At 56.6% G+C, this 21,422-nt stretch overlaps 1 protein-coding gene across 3 annotated transcripts; it reads right to left on the reverse strand.

Annotated features, from left to right (window-relative positions):
• Positions 1-243: 243 nt before the first annotated feature.
• Positions 244-20,544, reverse strand: D2hgdh (D-2-hydroxyglutarate dehydrogenase). 3 transcript variants are annotated; one of them, XM_069999503.1, is made up of 9 exons: positions 20,006-20,544; positions 16,549-16,606; positions 14,887-15,026; positions 13,981-14,174; positions 12,792-12,960; positions 10,030-10,173; positions 8,723-8,865; positions 5,272-5,437; positions 244-4,600 (listed from the first exon to the last, which is right to left on the reverse strand). In XM_069999503.1, the coding sequence occupies exons 1-9, from the start codon at positions 20,277-20,279 to the stop codon at positions 4,341-4,343; spliced, it is 1,548 nt and encodes a 515-aa protein (XP_069855604.1). In that variant the 5' UTR covers positions 20,280-20,544; the 3' UTR covers positions 244-4,340. The 3 variants fall into 3 exon arrangements, with proteins under 3 accessions (XP_069855604.1, XP_069855779.1, XP_069855697.1); XM_069999678.1 differs by lacking the exon at positions 20,006-20,544 and adding an exon at positions 19,063-19,404; XM_069999596.1 differs by lacking the exon at positions 20,006-20,544 and adding an exon at positions 16,769-16,792.
• Between the last annotated feature and the right edge of the window lie 878 nt (positions 20,545-21,422).

Consider the following 21,422-nt stretch of genomic DNA (forward strand, 5'->3'; position numbering starts at 1 on the left):
CCGTCAGGACTGTGGGTGCCTGGGGCTGGGAGGCGCCAGGCCACGGTTCCAGGTCAGGGTGAGGAGCCGGAGAGGTGAGCGCTGACCGTCGGCCCACCACCGTCCCCCAGGCCAACTGTAGGAAAGTCCTGTGGAAGTCAGCTGAGCATCGCAAGTTTCCGGGAGCAGCTAGGGTTACAGGCGTGAGCCACCCGTGCCCGGCCAAGAGGACTTTTGAGAAAGGACACTGAAGCAAGAAGTATACACATTTATCTGTAGATTTTACTGCACACATTTCTTTCCCAAGGAAATAAATGTAATTCTGAGATGAACATCAAATCAGTGTTTACCACCCTTGACCCAAAAGTCTGCATGACAATATTCCACAAATCAAGAAAAGGCAGATGCCTCACAGAGCCAGAGTGGACAGTGACCCTTGCCGGTGCCAGCAGGCCTGTGGCCCGGAGCATGCCGGCAGGCCTGTGGCCTGGAGCATGCCGGTAGGCCTGTGGCCCGGAGCATGCCGGTAGGCCTGTGGCCCGGAGCATGCCGGCAGGCCTGTGGCCCGGAGCATGCCGGCAGGCCTGCACTAACTCATCGAGGTTCATCTCAGAGTGACATGCTCGTCCTCCACGCCCACTCAGCATATCCACAGGGTCACACTGACCGGCTCTGGTCAGTGATCTGCAGGTTCGTGTGCCAACGGTTCACACAGTGGTGTGGCCAGTGACATAATGTAGGGGTGTTTCGGGGTGCGAGCCCTTCTACCTCCAGAGAGCAGCGTGGACCCTGGCAACTGGAGACCCTGTGCTTCACAGCGGTGACATGCCCACCAGGCCAGCATCACACTTAGTTTCTTTTCTTTTTGTTGTCAGTCGTGGGGCTTGAACTCTGGGCCTGGGCGCTGTCCCTGCGCTCTTCAGCTCAAGGCGAGCGCTCTACTGCTGGAGCCACAGTGCCACTTCCAGTTTTCTAGTGGTTTTATTGGAGATAAGAGCCTTTTGGACGTGCCTGCCCGGGCTGGCTTTGAACCAGGAGCCTCAGATCTCAGCTTCCTGACTAGCTAGGATTACAGGCGTGAGCCACCAGCGCCCAGCCACACTTAGTTTCTCTCCAGCTCTCTAGACTACCTTGTCCCACTCAAAGCCTGGTGCCTTGCCCCTGAATGGCGCCTCTGCAGCTCCCAGAGCCTGGTCTGAATGTAGAGGTTGGTGCAGAAGCTCCATGGCATTAATGGCAGCCAAGCGGCGGGCAGAGGTGCTGGTGGGGCTGGCTGCTCTCCCCGACGCACCCCTACATGCCACATTCCACCACGGCCTGAGGCAACCACAGGTGAAGCTCTGTCCTGCTCCTCTGGCCCAGGCCACACAAGCTGAGTCCAGAGACAGAGCAGATTAGACCTCGTGTGCCTCAGCCAACCCGTGGTATCCGTGGTGGACCCGTGGGCAGCAGTTTGCCCGAGACATACTGGCTGAGGGCACGAAGACAGCTCCTCTCCCAGGCCACAGGCTCCAGCCACTTACAGGGCCTGAGCAACGGCAGGGCCCAGCCTCCTCACATCAGCGGGGCAGTCCAGGAGGGGAGCAGGTCCCTGTGACCTGTGGGGCCCTGCCCAGCACCCCCAAAGGACAGTGGATCTGGGACTACAGCCCCCTGAGGAGACAACAGAGCCCACATTGGACAGAGGGCCCAGAGGCTGCAACCGAGCCCAGGAAAATGGAGTCAGAATGCCAAGCGACGTCCCAGGGTGGACGCACATCTTCCTCAGAGACAACGTGGGCCGGGTGGGTAGGGCGGGCCCTGCTGGCCCCTGGGGAGCCACGGCGGAAACCCCACATTTCTAGCCTCCCACAGGGGCTTTGCTGACTTATGCAACCTTCTGTGCAAAGCAAGTGATGGCGGGTGTTCTGGGGGTCTGTGGTGTGTCTGACAGGGATGGGGTCTGGGGAGTGTCTGACAGGGATGGGGTCTGTGGTCTGGGGTGTGTCTGACAGGGATGGGATCTGTGGTGTCTGACAGGGATGGGGTCTGTGGTATGTCTGACAGGGATGGGGTCTGTGGTGTGTCTGACACTGAGGGAGACAGAATTTCTAGTTTTGTTGTTGGCAGCGCAGGTATCTGAACTCAGGGACCGCCTCAGACAAACATTAGATCAACAAAGGGCCTGGACACCAGTCAGGGCCCCTGTGCCCTCCGCTGGTTACTAGGAGGTGTATCTCCTGTGCAACAGGGCAGTGGGTCTGGGTGGGTGTCACCCAGAAGCCTGCTTCAGTCACCAACGGGAAGGCACGCGGTCCGCCAGAAACATCAAGTTTGGTCCTAGCTGGCTGCGAGCACAGGCCTTCCTGCGAGACGCTAACACAACTTTGGGCCGGTGGTTTCCCTGCCGTCCACGTTGTGATCTGAAGAGGACACCAATTTCAATACATGCCACTGCTTACCAGGCACAGAGAGAAGCAACCAGCGCTGAGAGGCACCTTCCCCCAGGGAGGGTTAGACCACAAGTGAACCGGGCCAGTTTGTGCAACAGAGGAAGCAAAAATGAGGCCTGACAGGCCACTGTGAGCTCCAGGAACTAACACCCTGCAGCCAGAAGAGGGAGGCAAGGTCAGCACCAGCAGGAGGTGCCGAGCACGCTTCCTGCCTCCTTCTTGGCCCCAGTTACTGTAACTCCTGGGGCCAGGCCGCTGCGCTCGGCAGCTACAGCCTCTTCCTCCTCCAAAACCTCCTGGGACCAACTCACCAGGCCACTGGGAGCCCCTGTGCCAGGGCCCACAAACCCAGGAAAAGTAGGGTTCACTACCAGGTGGCAGGCACCTACCACCAGAGAAGCGGGGGTCAGGACACTCCACAGGGGCTCAGTAAGCCTGAGGCCTCAGCCCAGTTCTGGACCCAGATCTCCACCGCAGGCCTCAGGAGCCCGCCCTTCACGCCACTTGCAGGATCTACAACAGATTCAGTGCCTATGGCCAGGGCTGGTGAGCCCCTCCAGGGAGACTCCAAGGACAGAATCTTGGCGTCAGGGCCTCGCCTGGAGTGGCTGAAGTGGACTCTACGGATGGAAACCCTCGGTTAGCCACCCACGCTCTGGCCTGCAGGCAACTCAAATTCTGCCAAGAGTAGCAGGTCTTGTACACAGCCAGAGATGGGTAGGGAAAAGCCACCCACAAACCGGAGGTTGAGGCCGGGAGCCAGAGCCATTCACTGCCCTTGAAGGACAGACACCACCAGAGCTTTGTGCCAGCCTGTCCCGTGAGTAAGTGCACCACACCCGGCTAGGGAGAGCCACGGCGGACTAAGCCAGCTCTGGGGCGGTGAGGCAGGAGGGCCACTGGAGCTTGCTGGTCCCCAGCAGGCGCCCCCACACACCCATCTGCACCCCACAACTGTCCTGTGCTGGGGGCCACAGCCATCCCCACCAGAGCCTCTGGTGAGGGGACCCCAGGGCCTAGACACCCCCGGGGGCAGGAAGGACCCAAATCCGTCTCTCAGCCCAGCAGCCGGGAGCCAAGGGCCTCCGGCACCACTCTGCGACCGCCCTTCCTCCAGCTGGCTTCCTTCACCAGCCAGAGCCCAGCCCCGCGGACAGGGACAGGGACACCAACACATGGATGTGGAAGGGAGGTCCTGACACGTTGGCACGTTATAAGGCTGATTCCTAGTTAACAGAGATGAAGAAAAAGTTGTGATTATTCGCATTTACTGAACTGTCGTGGTAGCCAGAGAGAGGGCGCGTGTGCCCGACCTGCCAGCACGCGGGAGCACAGGTCAAGGGGTGAGGCCACCTCAAGCTCCTCAGCCCAGGCGGGGCAGTGTGCAAGGGGGGGGGGGAGGGGGCGCGGCCTGGGGCTCACAGGTTTGGAAGCTCCTCAGCCCAGGCGGGGCAGTGTGCAGGGGGGGGAGGGGGCGCGGCCTGGGGCTCACAGGTTTGGGTAATGGCTCACCGCAGCACCGGGACCTCCCCGGAGGAGCAGATTCAAAAGGGCCAAGCTGAGCAGACAACCACAGCCAAACCGTTGCCCTCCATCCTGCTAGAACAGGGGCAAATGGCAGTCCGACTGACAGACCAGGGCCACCACGCTGAGGACTCCAGCTGATGGCCGAGTTCCACTCAAATGCAGCACTCCGGGGCTTCAGAAGCCACCACAGGGCGAATTCACAAGCCTGGCAAACAAGGCCGGTCCCCAGGGTGACCACAGAGGGGGGTCCTGGCCCACGGTCTCAGGCAGTGGGTCTGCCCAGGACCAGCCAGCAAGAAGCCAAGGCGTCCCAGCAGGGCCCCCTGGTGAGGGACAGTCGCCATGGCCGCAGCTGGCACCATCCACTGGAAGGCCTCCGGCCCAGCCCAGGGCACTGGGTGGTCAGGCCTGGGCGGGTAGAGTCTTGTAGGGGTTCAGGATGCCCTTGGGGTCCAGCAGGGCCTTGAGCTGCCTCATGAGCTGCACAGCTTTGGGAGGCTTGCTGTAGCCCAGGACATCCCTCTTCTTGAAGCCCAGGCCGTGCTCAGCACTCACGCTGCCCTGCTGCTCGGCCGTCCAGACATACACGTAGGGCTCCAGGGCCTCCAGCAGTGCCTTGCTGAAGGCCTCCGCAGTCACGTTCAGGTGCAGGTTGCCATCCCCTAGAGACAGGGCGTGTGTGAGGGTTACAGACACGTGATGCCCAGCTTGTGGGAGAAACTTAAATACATACATTAGACAAGAGACAGAAAATAAGCTTATTGCTTAATTTCTAAAATTAGAAAAAGGTAATGGGGGCTGGGAAGGTGGCTTAGTGGCAGAGTGCTTGCCTCGCATGCACGAGGCCCTGGGTTTGATTCCCCAGCACCACACCTCTCCACACCAGGGAGGCCCGTAACAGCGCATGCAGCGCCTCCACCAACCAGGCCTCGCACACCTTCAACCACACGCAGTTTAGGCAGGCGAGCCCCAGTGCTCTGGGACCAGGAGCAGGAGCTCCATGTTCCACAGACACACCACAGACCCACGCACCCCAGCACCCAAGGTGCCCGGAACTCAGAGGATGCACTTTTCCCTCCTGGGAGTGCCACCAAATGCTGTGGAACCAGCTCTGCCACCCTGCATTCCCCAGAGGTGGCTGGGCAAAGAGCTGGGAGGAGTGATCTGGCCTCCTGGGGCCAGCTGCTAGGCCATTAGTATGCAGCAGCAGGCTTTGCCAGCGCACTCAACAGAAACACAAAGACTGGGCTGCCCCGAAGGCCAGGCCTGTGCTGTCACTGGACAGAGCCTGTCTACATGCTGCAAAGGGGTGGTGGGCAGTCACACTGCTTACCCAAGTGCCCGTAGCCCACCACGTGCTTGGCCTGCAGGCCAAGGCGGGCACGCAAGTCGATCACAAGGTCGTAGAAGCGCTCCACGGGGAGGGAGACATCATACTTGTACACGTAGCCATCGTGACTCAGTGCCTCTGTGATCCTCTCCCGCAGGGCCCACAGCGCCTAGGGTGCGAGAGGAGACAGCACCCCATGCAATGATCACTACCACTGTGCCACTCGATCTGGGTTTTCCTGGAGCCTGTAGCTTGTCTCAGCATGGACATGGGACCAGAACTACACCACAGGCTTGCTCCAGGGTAGCCTCCTTGCGGGGAACTCAGCGGGACACAGAGCAGATACAGATCAGGTCTCGCTGTGCAGGTGGTAGCTGGGCTGCTGCATGACAAGGCAAGGGCCCCTGGCCCTGTCCGGGTCAGACAGGTAAGACACGGAAGAGTGGGCAGATAGAGGGACTGGATATGCAGAGTCCTGGGTGTCTGGAAGGCCTGGGAGAAGAAGCACCCAAGGAGCGCTGAGTGCCGGAGTGGGGAAGGAAAGTAGGCGGACCAGCTGGGTGCCAGTGGTGCACGCTTGTAATCCTAGCCACTCAGGAGACTAAGATCTGAGGATCGTGGTTCAAAGCCAGGCCAGGCAGGAAAGTCCATGAGACTCTCATCTACACTAAACTATAAAAATAGTAAGCGGAGCTGTGGCTCAAGTAGCACAGTGTTAGCTCTGAGCACAAAAACTCAGAAACAGTGCTCAGGCCCAGAGTTTAAGCCCCAGAACTGACCAAAAAAGAATAGGTAGGCAAAGAGATAAGGGGAAGTAGTTAATTCACCCAAATGGCCACTCCAGGGCCTGCTTGGTTCTCATTTGCTCTTAGAATCTGAGGCGCGAGGAGGAACGGAACCCCCCCACTCATCTCTAACACACAGCCACCCCACCAGCACTACTACCCAACCTGACTTCAATCCCTGTGCGGGCCCAGAAGAAACCCTGTAATCACAGGAATATACCAAATGAGATATCTAAAAGCTAAAAGAAAAGCATAACCCACACCATGCTAAATCTAAAGAATACACCGTGGCCCTCATGACCAGAGTATCTAGCAGGACCCAAATCTCCCAGGTGTCTCTATTACAACCACGCCACACACAACCACCACAACTCCCACCAGCCAACCTCTGACGCAGACAAGCCTAGCCCTGGAGGTGCCCAAGGCTCTTCCACCACAGCCTCATGCCCATTCTGCTTTCCACCTGTCCCCGACACTCTGCTTCAGTCCTCCACCTCTGGAACATTCTGGACTATGCATGCGCCTGCCTCATTGGGGTGCTGATCAAAAGCCTCTTGGAGACGTCTTCCACCCTCCCCGGACCACTCCTCGGGGCTCGCTGCCCTCTGAGCAGTGGGCAGTGTCTGCAGTCCAGCCAGTGGGGTGCCCAGTCCTTACAGGGCAGGAAGACATACAGCATGTGTTGGCGACTAAGCGGACACGCGGAGGAAGGCAGGCAGCACGCCGTATCAGAAAGCCAACACATTCTGGAGGAAAGAATTCTACAAAGAACCGGAAGCAAGACAACACAGCACCTCCCCAAGGCTTCAGGCAGTAAGAGAAGCCAGCCAAGTGACCCTTCACGTCACTCACCTTGGTGTCATGCATGACCACATCTGACCTGCTGAACTGCAGACCTGAGAAAGGGTGTTTTCACCCTGGGCAGGCCCAGCGCCAGCATACGTGTAAGCAGGGTGCTAGGGGCTCAGACTCTCTGGTACCCTTCCTAGGAAGCACTGGAGGAACCTAGCCAAGAGTGATGGGGACATAAGGCCTCAACACCGTAAGACTCATGTGACCTGGTGGGAAAACCAGCTGATGCCAGCAGGCCGCTCCTGCACCGACCCTTGAGAGCCAGGAGTCCAGACTGGACCGGGATGTGGAGGGACTGGAGGGACAAGTACCTAAGAAAAAGAGACAGACTGGGAACAGTTGTGGATGCTTCTGGCTTGTATAGCATACTGAGTGGGAACAGTTGCTGCCCTATTCCCACCCAACATGGCCCATCTACCAGCCCCCAGTCTGTCTTGGCCACCAGATGCATCAGAACACAGCCACTCCAGCAGGACCGCATGCGTCTTGCAGTCTGCCCATCTCTTCCCCCTGGAAGGCCAAGAGGGGAGGACTCTGGGGAAGCACATGGTGTGGCACGCGGGCACGACCAGACCAGGAAGGTCCTGGGCTGAGAACAGCTCAGTGCTACAACATGCTCTGTTGACACACCGTCTGTGGACACGGGAGCCAGGGAGGAGAGCACGGAGGCCAGGGACAGACTGATGGGCAATGCTGGGAGAGTGGCTCAGACCAACACCCCTGGAGGCAGCACCACCCTGCAGACCAGAAGACCAGAGCTGGAGTGTATCTGTCACCACAAACTGAAATTAAGCTATCACAGAAAGGCAGCCTCCCATCACTCAGAATGAGGCCTAAGGTACCCAGAAACACTCGGTATAAGGTAATTTTTGTCATTACTTACACGGAAGACTTCAGTGCATATAATAATTATTTGTTAAGGGGCTTGGAAGGTGGCTCAGTGGTACAGTGCTTGTCTTGCATGCATAAGACCCTGGGTTCGAGTCCTCAGCACCACATAAGCAGAAAAAGCCGGAAGTGGTGCTGTGGCTCAAATGGTAGAGTGCTAGCCTTGAGCTGAAATGCTGATGGACAGCGCCCAGGCCCAGAGTTCAGGCCCCACAACAGACAAAAAAAAAAAAAAGAAGAAAATATTTGTTAAAAAACCCAAAGGCTGATGTGTTTCACACTGCACCCTCCTCTCCTCCCCTTCTCAGAACAGCTAAGTTCAGTCTCTAAAACACAGACCCCTTTCCACCACGGGCAGCCCTGGCCAGGCCACTATCACCTGCAGGCGCCCTCCTGGTCTTACGCCCTTCTCTGAAGAGGGACACAGGGGCAAGCCAGGGAAAGGAAAACTTCCGACCACCCAGGGCCCAGCGAAGCTGACCCCAGCTCCTACCACCCTACCAGTGAGGGTGGCCACAGGGCTACCTCTCGTCCTCCTCCCCACAAGAACCACGTCATTTCCTGGTAATAGGAGTTCTTCCTTCCTCAGGATGTCTTCTGTCCTGGGGCACACTGGACTCACAGGTTCCCTGCCCACAGCCCTCACAATTCCTTCTGCCCCTACATTCAAACAAGACTGGGGTTGCACCAGAGCACTGGCTACAGGGCAAGTCCGTGGGGCTGGACTCACTCTGCAGCTTGCTGGTCAGGGCAAGGGGAAAGTTTTTTAAACATTAGTGAAAAGAAGCACTTTTCATTTGAAAGAGGTTTTCTATCCATGCCCAGTGACATCTTGGCCACACACACACCCTGACTTTGCTGGCCAGGTTATGCCTTCCAGCTGAGAGGAGGGAGGGCAGTCAGAAGGGAGGGAGGGCCGTGAACAGCACCTGGACTTTCCTATGGTCAGTGGCCATGGTGCCATCGGTTACCAGGCCAGAGCCCAGCGCCTGTTCCAGGAAGCTGCCCAGCTTCTCAGCATCATGTCCGGCATTGGAGCCCGAGGTCTCAACTAAGATGTAGAACGGACTATCTGTAAGGGAGCAGAAGATGCAGTCAGCACCAGCCCAGCCTAATGTAATGCCCAGAGTCAGAACTCTCTAATCACACGGTAGAGGCTGCGCTGATGCCGGTGAAGCTCAGGCAGCTCTTTGGGTAGGCTCAATTTTAGATGGATTGAATATAAGCGTGTTATTCTAAGAGAAAATACACTCCCTGGAAAACAAACAAATCCAAAGGAGACGCCACAAAGCCCTACTCCGCTCACGCCCAGCCTCACTCTGGGTCTAGCTGCAGGCCTCCCAGTGACCCTCAGTGGAATGGGGTTGCCAAAATGGGCAACTCTGAGCCCTCAGCCACTGGTCTGTCCGCTCACCAGCCCCCAGGCCTGGGGGCGGCCACTCAGGGTGCTCTAGGACGGCCTCATTTACCTAAGAATGACCTACACTTAACTAAGAATCTACTATTTAAGCTTTTTTTTTGTTGGTCATGGGCTTGAACTTGGGACCTGGGAACTGTCCCTGAGCTCAAAGTTAGGGCTCCACCACTCTGAGCCACAGAACCACTTCCAGTTTTCTGGTGGTTAATTAGAGATAAGAGCCTCACAGACTTTCCTGCCCAGGCTGGCTTTAAACTGCGATCCTCAGATCTCAGCTTTCTGAGTAGCTAAGATTACAAGACTTAAACCACCAGCGCCTGGCAAAAGTTGCTTGTTTTTCTTTAATTCAAATATACATTACTTATTTAGGTACATTTTAAATTTGCATTTTCAAGGTTATTGTGAGTTTCCTTTTCTGTTTATTGAAATCAACTGATTGTGCTCTCTACTCCTTAACACTACATTAAGTCAAGGGAAAGAGGGTGAAAAAGTGCAGCAGTGGCTCTCACTAGACACTGATGAGAGTGAACTGTGCAACTGGTGGGTGGAGGCGGGAGGGAGGGACAGAAGACACTGTAGCAAAGGAAATGTACTCATTACCTGACTTATCACTGTAATCCCTCTGTACATCACTCTATAATAATAAAGTAAGGTTATTAAGGAAACACTACATTAAGGCTTCCTCCAGGAAGTATTAAAGCTCATTCTCCCACCAAGGAGACAGCAGTCACGGAGTGCTGCCCCAGGGAGCTGGCACCCAGGACCCCACAGCACGGAGGGGGCAGGGAGGGTGTTGTCCTGCGGCACAGGGACCAGTACCTTGCACTGGGATGGCCAGGTGGAGGTGCTGTCCCACCAACTGCATGCACTCTGCATCCATGAACTCAAACGCAGACAGGATCTCCCCCAGCATTCCCTTGCAGGTGGTGAAGGTCTGAAGAACCTCAGCAAAGCCCGGACAGCCTGCAGCGGGTCACAGTGAATGGACAGAGGGACTCAGAGTCCCCCCACAACGTGGCCAGGTCCCCCTTCAAAGTGATGGTGCTGACCCAACTTGAGGAAACAGCAAGCCGGACGACTTGAGGAAGCAGAGACTTAGTGCCACAGAATGAAGCCCAAGCCCTACCACGCCCAGACCTGGGTAGAAAATGTGTGTTAGGCCTCGGAAGGTGGCTCCTCGCCTTGCATGCATGAAGCCCTGGGTTCAATTTCTCAGCACCACACAAGCAGAAAAACCCGGAAGTGGTGCTGTGGCTCAAGTGGTAGAGCACTAGCCTTGAGCTGAAGAGCTGAGGGACAGCGCCCAGGCCCAGAGTTCAGGCCCCATGACTGACCAAAAAAAAAAAAAAGAAAGAAAAGAAAATGTGCCTAGCTGGGTGCTGGTGGCTCACGCCTGTAATCCTAGCTACTCAGGAGGCTGAGATCTGAGGATCACTGTTCAAAGCCAGCCCAGGCAGGAAAGTCTGTGAAACTCTGATCTCCAATAAACCACCAGAAAACCAGAAGTGGTGCTGTAGCTCAAGTGGTAGAGCACTTGCCTTGAGCTGAAGAGCTGAGGGACAACACTCAGGCCCAGAGTTCAAGCCCCAAGAAAAAAGAAAATGTGCCTCAGAACTGCCCTACAGCACCTGGGCTGGCATTAGAAGCTGGAGACACCCTTGGGAAAGTCAGTGAAGAGGACCACAGACAAAAGCCTTGTTAAAGCCTGGTTCTCAGACCTTATTCTTCTCCAGAAATCATCCAACATATATTTACGGTGGTCTCTGAATGACTCAGAGCAGGGGAGTCGCTAGTGCAAGCCCTAGGGGAGCTAACCATTAAGTGCAGAGGCAGAAAAGAACCAAGTAGCTATGTCAGCAGGTGGACAGCACCAAAGATCCTGTGTTGGGAGATCAATGTGCCTACCCTTCAAGGGAAAGACTGGGGTCACTCGGTAGAACTGCAAACCTTCTCTAGAGGAAAGCACCCTCAACCTCATACCCCTAAAGAGCCGGACACTGGTGGCTCAGACCTGTAATCCTAGCTACTCAGGAGGCTCAATCAAGGCCAGCCTGAACAAGAAAGTCGGTGAGACTCATCTCCAATTAACCACCAAAAGGCCAAAAGTGGACCTGTGGCTCAAATGGTAGAGCTCCAGCTTTGAGCAAAAAGCTCAGAAACATATAACACCTCTGTACATCACCTTTATAACAAAAAATAAGAATAAGCACCATGACTGTGGCCGAGTTACAAGTCCCAGGGCTGCCACACACACATACATACCATTTCTTTTGGGACAATGAGCTATAATATACACTTCAAAGACAGCCAAGCACACAGGGGCACTGGTACATAAGCAGCTTACCTAGACTACCAGAAAGAATCACAACGCATTTACAGAGAAAACAATCCCCAGCAAAACATGATATAAGCAGATGAAGAGTTAAAAAAGAGCCCATAAAGCCAGGTGCCAGTGGCTCACACCTGTAATTCTAACTCAAGAGGCTGAGATCTGGGGATTGTGATTTAAAGCCAGCAGGAGGGCTGGGAAGGTGGCTCAGTGGTAGAGTGCTTGCCTTGCATGCAAGAGGCCCTGGGTTCAATTCCTCAGCACCACATAAGCAGAAAAAGCCAGAAGTGGCACTGTGGCTCAAGTGGTAGAGTGCTAGCCTTGAGCTGAAGAGCTGAGGGACAGCGCCCAGGCCCAGAGCTCAGGCCCCATGACTGGCAAAAAAAAAAAAAAAAAACAATAAAGCCAGCAGGAAAGTTCATTCGCCCATTAAGTACTAAAAAAGCCAACAGTGGAGCTGCAGCTCAAGTGGTTGAGCTCTAGTCTTGAGCAAAAGAAAAAAAACCCTCAGGGACCAGCACCTAGGCACTGAGTTCAAGCCCTAGTACTGGCACAAGAAGAAAAAAAAAAAAGCAGCCCATAACAAGAATGATGATGACAGACTTTGAAGACAGAACCAAGACACATGACAAAAACAGGTGAGTCAGTGGCCCAAGTTTACTGTGTCTCCCAAGAGGACAGGCACAAACTGAATTGGTCACCTAAGGACTGTGGTCTGTGTAATTGGCTGAAGGCAATAACCACACAATCTGAGAGCAGGGAAAGGAGATGGAGCCTGAACAAAACAAGAGGCTTATGATCTACCTTCTCTACCCTTCATTAGTTCTCAGAGTGGCTGGCAACAGGACCCTGGCATGGGTGTCTGAGCTAGAAACTGAGACCAGGAATCATCTCTCCCACTGAAGATAGGACACGGTGATTGAGACATCAGTACACTGGGACCTATGCCAGGATACACTGCTTCCCTCAGAACCTACATTATACACCACTTAAACCAGAGCACAGAGCTGTGGAGGACAGATGGGGAGAGGAAAGTGTGTTCTGACAGAGACAGGAAATCACTTGATTCCAGACCAGGAGAGGCCAAACCCTAGTTAGGTCCCTGGATTGTGAGCTCAAAGAAGCCCGGAGAAACACTCCTGTTTCCACCCTCATACCAACAGCTCTGCCAGGGAACTAAAGTAGCGGCAGTGTTCGGAGCAGCTACCACATCCCCTATTGACCAGCCTGGAAGTAAGCTGAGGGAGCGTACCAAGGAAAGCCACATTCACAGCCTTGGGCTGGGGTGGACAGAGGATGGACACAGCTGTGATGATTCCCAGGGTGCCCTCTGACCCGATGAACAGCTGTTTCAAGTCATAGCCGGTGTTGTCCTTCCGCAGTGAGGTCAGGCAGTTTAGGATGGTGCCATCAGCAAGTACCTAATGGAGAGAAGGCCTTCAGCAGCAGCCAGGTGTCCAGCGATCTCTCTAGCTCCTACCCTCCCTTTTCTCCTTTCTCCAGCCATCCCACGAGAAGCTACAGCTGAGCAATGGGGGTCACAGCAGGGGAAGCATCAGAACACCATTAAACTGCACTGAGGCCTCCCCATATGGGGACCCACTGTATGAAGGCCTGCATAGGCCTGGCTGGTGGGCACTGGAGTACAGGCTTACCAGAAACAGCTCTGGAATATGAGGTCGCAGCGTGTGCCTAGAGTAACTGGCGGACATAGCTAGTGGGTAACTATAAGTTAGTGGGTGAAACGTGGCTATTTGCTCTGTCCACCTAGGTAAATAAGACAAAAGGTCTGGCACTTTAGAATTGTGAGACATGACATTCATGGTTGGTTAGTTTACCAGGAAATGAACTACAAGAGTCTTTTTGTTGTTGTTGTTGTTGGTCGTGGGGCTTGAACTCTGGGCCTGGGCGCTGTCCCTCAGCTCTTTAGCTCAAGGCGAGCGCTCTACCACTTGAGCCACAGCACCACTTCCGGTTTTCTGGTGGTTTACTCAAGGTAAGAGTCTCATGGAGTTTCCTACCCAGGCTGGCTTTGAACCATGATCCATAGAGCTCAGCCTCCTGAGTAGGATGACAGGCGTGAGCTACCGGCACCCAGCCTACAAGGGTCTTGGAAGGGAAGGTGGTGACAAGGTGAGTCCATACCAAGTTGGCCTGGGCTGACCTTCCTTCTTGCTCTGGCCCAGGCAGAATGTGGCTGTATAATTAGTGTCCCTAGTGGCTCCTCTAGTGCCATCTAGGAAGGGCATCCCAGGGCACAGGGCCAAGTACAACCACGTCTCTAGGGCCTGGAAACAAAGGCCATTATGCTGGGACCTCTGATGTGAGACATACCCCACCCACCGAGATGGCCTTAAGTACTGGCACCACTGCCGAGGGCCTGGGCCTGGAGCCAGGACACCTGAACAGCTGGCGCTGCAGCACGCTGGGTCCCCACTCACCACTTCCAGGCCCAGGACGGTCCCACGCAACGAGCCGTATCTCAAGAACCGTAGGCCACCTGCATTAGTTGCCACATTCCCCCCGATGTGGCAGCTGCCCTTGGCTCCCAGGTCCAGCGGCATAATGAAGTTGCGCTCCTGTACAAACTGGCTCAGCTTCTCCAGCACACAACCCGCCTGGCAGACCAAAATTCCTGCAGAGCAAACCAAACAACCATGGCTCACAGCCACCCTCTAGATGTAAACCAGCCAGAAGAAACTTCTACCTCAGGGCCAGAAAAGAGGAAGAGCCCCTCCCACCGTTACCCCTCCAAGCAAAGGCATTCAGACCCAAAGTTACCTTTTTCGTTAACAGTGGAAAATAAGACAAATTGGAAAGAAAAAAATAAGTAAAGGAAAAACGTCCATGTGTACATGTACACACAGGACCAGGACAGGACAGTGATCCTGGGCTGCAGCACCTCTGTCCCCCAGGGGCACCCGGTAATGTCTGGACGCTGGTGTGCAGTGAGGGGGGGGGCTGCTGCCTGGCACCCTGCAGTTCAGGAGCCCCACCACAGAGCACCATCCTACTCAAATGCCCGTGTCTGCTGGAGAAGGGCAGCCCCAGAGGCTGCGGACACACTGCCGTGCTGAGCCATGGGGTGCCATGCATGTCACAGGAAGTACTGCCACCGCCAAAAGCTGGAGTGTCAAGTGGTCAGAATGACAAGGCCAAACCACCCAAGCCACCCCGAGGTGACACACTCAGAGGGCCTGGGTGTGGCACGCTGTCTGACCAAGCTCCAGCTGCTGGTTCTTTCCCATGCACATATGCCAGCATACACTTGCTTGTCTGTGCACAATCACAGTAGCCAAGGCAGGACAACCCCAACAGCTCGGACCAAACCAGCAGCACAGGCTTACCAGACACCTCATCAAAGCTGATGACCTGGTTCATGAGGGCCGTGGACAAGATGATTTCGTCAAAGACGGGGACACTGCCCCCAACCATGCCCGTGTTCCCTCCCTGTGGGTTCACAGCCAGGTTCCTCTTGTAGCAGTGCCTAGACAAGTACAGGAGGGACATCAGTCAGGACCCTCACCCCCACCATCCCCAAGGGCTACAGGAGGGTCACCCCCTCAGGACCCTCACCCCTAAGGGCTGCAGGGGGGACACCCGGTCAGGATGCTCACCCCCACCATCCCCAAGAGCTATACCTGCCCCCAAAGCCAATCCTGTTTCTAGACCTTTCTACTACCCAGCCTAGCCAGGCCATCTCCTGCCTGAAGCCTCATTAGGGGTTCCTCTCAACCATGCTGTGAGGATTCTGAGTAAGGCAGAATCCACTGTAAAGCTATGCACAAGGAGATGGAGGCTGACCCTGTCCCCAGATGATACATGCAGCTTGACTGTAATGTCCTCAAAAATCTCACCTTTAAGGGCAGAGTGTCCCAAGGGGAACCTGGGAATGTACGTCAGTGGTAGAGTGCTTGCCTAGCATGCATGAAGCCCTGGGATTGATTCTTCAGTACCAAATACACAGAAAAAAGCTGGAAGTGGCCTGTGGCTCAAGTGATACAGTGCTAGCCTTGAGCAAAAAGAAGCTCAGGGACAGCACCCAGAACCTGAGTTCAAGCCCTAGGACTGGCAAAAAAAGGAAAGAAAGAAAGAGAAAAAGAAAGAAAGAAGGAAGGAAGGAAGGAAGGAACAAAGAAAGTCCTAAATGGGGCCTGGAAAGACCCCACAGTGCTCAGGAAAGTCAGAACACAACCCCCACTTCCCACTGCCCTTGATCTTTTTGTGTGTGCAAGTCTTGGGGGCTTAAACTCAAGACCTGGGTGCTGTCCCTGAGTTGCTTTTGCTCAAAGCTAGTGCTCTGCCACTAGTACAGTCACAGCTGCATTTTCAACTTTTTTTGAATAGTTTATTACAAATAAGAGTCTCAGGGACTTTCCTGCCCATGATGGCTTCGAACCATAATCCTCAGATTTATTTCAGCCTCCTAAGTAGCTAGGATTACAGGCATGAGCTATCAGCACCCTGCTGCACCTGCTCCCTTAAATCTCATTGCAGCGGGCTGGGAAGGTGGCTCTATGGTAGAGCGCTTGCCTTGCATGCATGAGGCCCTGGGTTCGATTCCTCAGCACCACATAACCAAAAAGAAAAAATCCAGAAGTGGTGCTGTGGCTCAAGTGGTAGAGTGCTAGCCTTGCGCTGAAGAGCTGAGGGACAGCACCCAGGCCCAGAGTTCAGGCCCCACAACCGGACCCAAAAAAAAATCTCATTGCAGCAAGCTGAGTTCCTGGCCCACGAACTGTGCCTCAGGATCACAGAGAAGGTCTCCTCCTAGCAAAGGTGTGTACAAATCGTAAAGGACTGTAACAGGTAGAGATCTGGAGAAAGAAATCCTCCAGCTGGTGGGGGTGGGGTGGGGTAGCGGAATCTACCAGGCATCAAGTGAACCATGACACGGCGAGCTGCAGGATGCTCTAGCAGAGGCTGCATAGCTAGGCCCCAAGTACCAACAAGGGCTGAAGGGCTGGGTGCAGACCTCCAGCACTGCTCAGCTGTACACTACTCATTACCTGAGAATGCAGGACACCTCCTCTGAGGTCTGGGGACGCAGTAGTACCTTGCTACAGCCTGTGACAAAGAAGAGTTAATTCAGTCAGCTCCAAGGACAGACATTCCTTCCTCCCAGCCCCTCCAAATGAATGTTCTCTCCAACATGTTCCCTCTGGAGGTGACTCAACAACACAGCCCTCAGACCTACACAGACAAGTACAAGAGCAAGATATTAAAGACCTTCAGATGCCATGCTGAGGAGGAGCTGTCTGACCACTGGGTCCAGAAGCAATAGTTGGTGAAGTGGGTTCCTCTGTTCATTTGCTCTGTTAGAAAGGAATGTGACACAGGATGTGTGCTAGCTTCTCCCTACAGTCATGTTTCCTTTAAGACTGCCTAAGAATGCTTGTGCTCCTCAAATATCATCTTCGGATTGTGTTGATCACCCTGTGTAAACTTAGCACAATAATCCAATAGAAAATGGGGCCTTCTGAGTCTATCAATTCACCTACGCCTTTGCTGACTTCTCAGTAAGTGTTTTCTTCCTATGGCTCCCAGTGACTGTTTATGTCTACTCATCAGGGCAGGTTCATGGATGCTTCTTGATCTGCTGTGCAGATGTGGGTAGCACCCCGCAAAGCCCCTGGCAGCATCACACTCTCAGGCCTGTCCAGGACAGTCAGGTTTCTTCCTGCCTGAGGACTCCAAGGCTGTGAGGCTGCGTGTGCAGGAGGCAGCTGAATGATCAGCAGGACTTCACCTCTACAAACTGCTGTGCAGTGAGGCAGGCTGCCCAGCAGCCCTGTCATCTCACCTAGTGGGCTATGTGGAACCCAAAAGAGACATGGGGTTTTTAGCCTTAGGAACTAATGGGAGTGGCCTGACATAGAAAAAAGGTCTTTACAGAAAGGCCAAGAGTCAGTAGCTCACACCTGTAATCCCAGCTACTCAGGAGGCGGAGATGCGGAGAATCGAGGTTTGAGGCAGAAAAGTCTCTTAAGCCTCCATCTCCAAGAGGATAGACAAATAGGAAGAGTGGGGGAATAATAATGTACATATGGGAAAGTGGACTTAGGAAACAGGAGGAAATGGACAGGGGCAAGGATGAATGGCAGTGGAGAGTGACGGGAGGGTGATTGCGATCAAGATGCATCATACACATAAATGGTCGTGTCACATCTGAGGGAAGCCAGGAGGAGGGCACAGAATCAGGGAAACGGGTGAAAAAACACAACAGCTGCATTAGACACTGATGAATGTGAATAAGCAACCCAAGGGCAGCGATGGGAGGGGAGGAATGAGAGAAGGGGAACAGCTTACACTAAGCACAAGGAAGGAAATATCCATATCACCCAATTTGGAAAAGATAGTTGTAGAGTTCATAAGCTTTTTAGACTATGGTAATGACAATGCGCCTTGTGAAGGTTAAAATGTGTTTGTGCTCAGGGTAGGGGAAAAACAATGGAGGGGGTAACAATGCTCAATAGGAAGTGTACTCATTACCTTACTCATGTAACTGTAATCCTCTGTATAGTATCTTTACAATAAAAAATTAAAAAAAAAAGTACAACTTGGAGATGAACAAAAAAAAAGAAAAAGAAAAGAAATAAAATAAAATAAGATGTGTTTGTGACTTTAGCTAAGTATCACTATCCTACAATACTGTGAAATTTGTAATCACTTAATCTCAAAGAAAAAAAATGGTTAAAAAATAAAAAGATTGCCGGGTGCTGGTGGCTCACGCCTGTAATCCTAGCTACTCAGGAGGCTGAGATCTGAGGATCACTGTTCAAAGCCAGCCCAGGCAGGAGAGACCGTGAGACTCCTATCTCCAATAAAACCACCAGAAAACCGGAAGTGGCGCTGTAGCTCAAGTGGTAGAGCGCTCGCCTTGAGCTGAAGAGCTAAGGGACAACACCCAGGCCCAGAGTTCAAGCCCCACGACCAACAAAAAAAATAAAAAAAAAAATAAAAAAAAAATAAAAAGATTCCATCTCCAAAATAACCAGTAAAAAGCAGTACTGGAAGCCAGGCGCTGGTGGTTCACACCTGTAATCCTAGGTACTCAGGAGGCTGAGATCTGAGGATCATGGCTCAAAGCCAGCTGGGGCAGGAAAGTCCATGAAACACTTATCTTCAACAGACCACCAGAAAAACAGAAGTGGTGCTGTGGCTCAAGTGGTAGAGCGCTAGCCTTGAGCTGAAGAGCTAAGGGACAGCGCCCAGGCCCAGAGTTTGAGTCCCACAGCTGACCAAAAAAAAAAGCGGGACTGGAGTCCCGGGCAAGTGGATGAGTGTCAGCCAAACAAGCAAGCTGAGCAAGGACAAAGTCCCCAGTTCTAAAAACTCCCCAGGGCCAAAGACTGCCCTTGCAAAAAAAAAAATAAATGATTTTTGAGTTGAGCTCATCCGGGTCTAGGTGGGCCCTAAATCCAATGACAAATGTCTCTAAAGACTCACAAGAGGAACAGGAAGAGGAGATCACTATGACTGAGGCAGGGGCTAGGAATGTGGCTTAATAGTAGAGTGCTTGCCTTGCGTGCATGAAGCCCTGGGTTCGATTCCTCAGTACCACATACACAGAAAAAGCAAGAAGTGGCGCTGTGGCTCAAGTAGCAGAGCGCTAGCCTTGAGCAAAAGCAGCTCAGGGACAGCGCCTGGGCCCCGAGTTCAAGCCCAGGACTGGCAGAGGCTGGAATGATACTGCAAGGAGCCTGGGAGAAGTTCAGAGCAGCAGGAAGGGCCCTTCCCTAGGGCTCTGGAGTGAGGTAGGCCTGCCGGAGCTCAGGTTTGACGCCACAACTGTGGCGTTAAGCCCCAGGCTGCAGTCTTCAGAGGAACGGTGTCCGAGGCCAACCATGGCAGGCACCACCACTTGGTCCTGTTCTTCCTCTCAGAACCTGGTCACACCCTGAGTCCTGCCCTCGAGGGCAGGGCAGCCCCCCAGCCCCTCCACCCCCCCCCCCCCCCCCCCCCCGCCCTGGTCACACCCCGAGGCCTGGCCTCGAGGGCAGGGCAGCCCCCCCCCGTCACACCCCAGGGCCTGGCCTGGAGGGCAGGGCAGCCCCCCCAGCCCCTCCACCCCCCCCCCCCTGGTCACACCCCGGGGCCTGGCCTCGAGGGCAGGGCAGCCCCCCCCCGTCACACCCCAGGGCCTGGCCTGGAGGGCAGGGCAGCCCCCCCAGCCCCTCCACCCCCCCCCCCTGGTCACACCCCGGGGCCTGGCCTCGAGGGCAGGGCAGCCCCCCCCCCCGTCACACCCCGGGGCCTGGCCTCGAGGGCAGGGCGGCCCCCCCTGCGCCCTGGTCACACCCCGGGGCCTGGCCTCGAGGGCAGGGCAGCCCCCCCCGCCCCCCCTGGTCACACCCCGGGGCCTGGCCTCGAGGGCAGGGCGGCCCCCCCCCCTGGTCACACCCCGGGGCCTGGCCTCGAGGGCAGGGCAGCCCCCAGCCCCCCCCCCCCGCGCCCCTCACTCACCCCGGACGGTCTTCAGCCAGTCCACGTTGGCCGCCTCCAGGGCGCCCGGGTCGGTGACCACCCTCCCCGGCACGGCGCGCTCGAAGGCGGCCAGGTCCTCCGCAGACACGGTGGAGAAGGGCAGCCGCTCCACGCGGTAGCGCTCCGGGGTGGGCCCGGGCCCCGCCCGCGGACGACCCGGCCCCGCCGGCCCCCGGGAGGCTCCGCGGGCGCAGGCCGTCCTCCAGCCCGGCCACGCCGCCAGGAGCCGCGCGGGCAGCGGGCGGAGCACCATGGCGCGGGGCCTGAAACGCAGGGGTGACGCCGGCTGGGGCTGAGTCCCGCCTCCGCGGCCCCGCACCTCACCCCGAGTCCGCGGGACCCACGCGCGTGCGCGAAAAGAAACGACGCGGGAGGCCGCGGCCCGCACCCCGGGACCGGACCCGGCTCGCCGGCAGCGGTCACGTGACCACGCGCCGTCGCCCAGGCCCGCGGCGGGCGTCCGGGCCGAGCGGTCACGTGAGGAGGCGCGGCCCAGGGGCGCACGCAGCCCCGAGGACCCCGACCGCACACACGCCCGCGCTCGGACACCGGCCGACGCACCCGTCTCCTCCGCCCCGCGAAACTGCAGCCCAGCCCCCGGCTCGGCCCCGGCGCTCACGCGCACGCCGCTCGGTCTGTGCCGCGACACCGCAGGCCCTGCGCCGCAGCCCAGAAAAGCGGGGCGGGAGAGGCGCAGGCGCGCAGGCGCCGGCCCCCCCCTCGGCCCCGCCCCGGCCCCGCCCCGCGCCCTCCCTCGGCCTGGTCCCGGCCCCTGCCCCGCCCCTCTCGGCCCCGCCCCTCTCGGCCCCGCCCCTCTCGGCCCCGCCCCCTCTCGGCCCCGCCCCGCGCCCTCCCTCGGCCTGGTCCCGGCCCCTGCCCCGCCCCTCTCGGCCCCGCCCCCTCTCGGCCCCGCCCCGCGCCCTCCCTCGGCCTGGTCCCGGCCCCTGCCCCGCCCCTCTCGGCCCCGCCCCTCTCGGCCCCGCCCCTCTCGGCCCCGCCCCGCGCCCTCCCTCGGCCTGGTCCCGGCCCCTGCCCCGCCCCTCTCGGCCCCGCCCCTCTCGGCCCCGCCCCCTCTCGGCCCCGCCCCGCGCCCTCCCTCGGCCTGGTCCCGTCCGCGCCCTCCGACCGGGGCTGGAGGGAGAGGGCGTCAGCGCCCCTGCGGCCCGGCCCGGTCCTAACCCGGAGACCCGTCCCAGCCGTCCCCCGGCCCAGCCCGCGGGGGTCTCGGACCCGGGTCTCTGGTCGTGAGAGCGAGGCCCGCCGGGTCCCGCCCCGCGGCGCACTTCCCTGCGGGCCGGGCGGAGCCGGCTCTGTGACCGGTGGCCGCGCTCCCGGGCTCGCCCGCGCTCGGCCGCTCTCTACGCGCTCGGCTCCGTACCTCGGCGCGGCGTGCCCG

This window comes from Dipodomys merriami, unplaced genomic scaffold, assembly GCF_024711535.1.
Source record: "Dipodomys merriami isolate MVZ:Mamm:240054 unplaced genomic scaffold, mDipMer1.0.p SCAF_1, whole genome shotgun sequence".
Taxonomy (NCBI): domain Eukaryota; kingdom Metazoa; phylum Chordata; class Mammalia; order Rodentia; family Heteromyidae; genus Dipodomys; species Dipodomys merriami.

Excerpts from the sequence above, each read along its gene's own strand:
- D2hgdh (XM_069999503.1), bottom strand. The coding sequence starts at position 20,279 with ATGGTGCTCCGCCCGCTGCCCGCGCGGCTCCTGGCGGCGTGGCCGGGC. Across the intron at positions 10,174-12,791 it reads TGTGAATGTGGCTTTCCTTG|GCTGTCCGGGCTTTGCTGAG; the intron begins GTACGCTCCCTC and ends GACCCGCTGCAG. Across the intron at positions 5,438-8,722 it reads CTGACCATAGGAAAGTCCAG|GCGCTGTGGGCCCTGCGGGA; the intron begins GTGCTGTTCACG and ends CTCGCACCCTAG.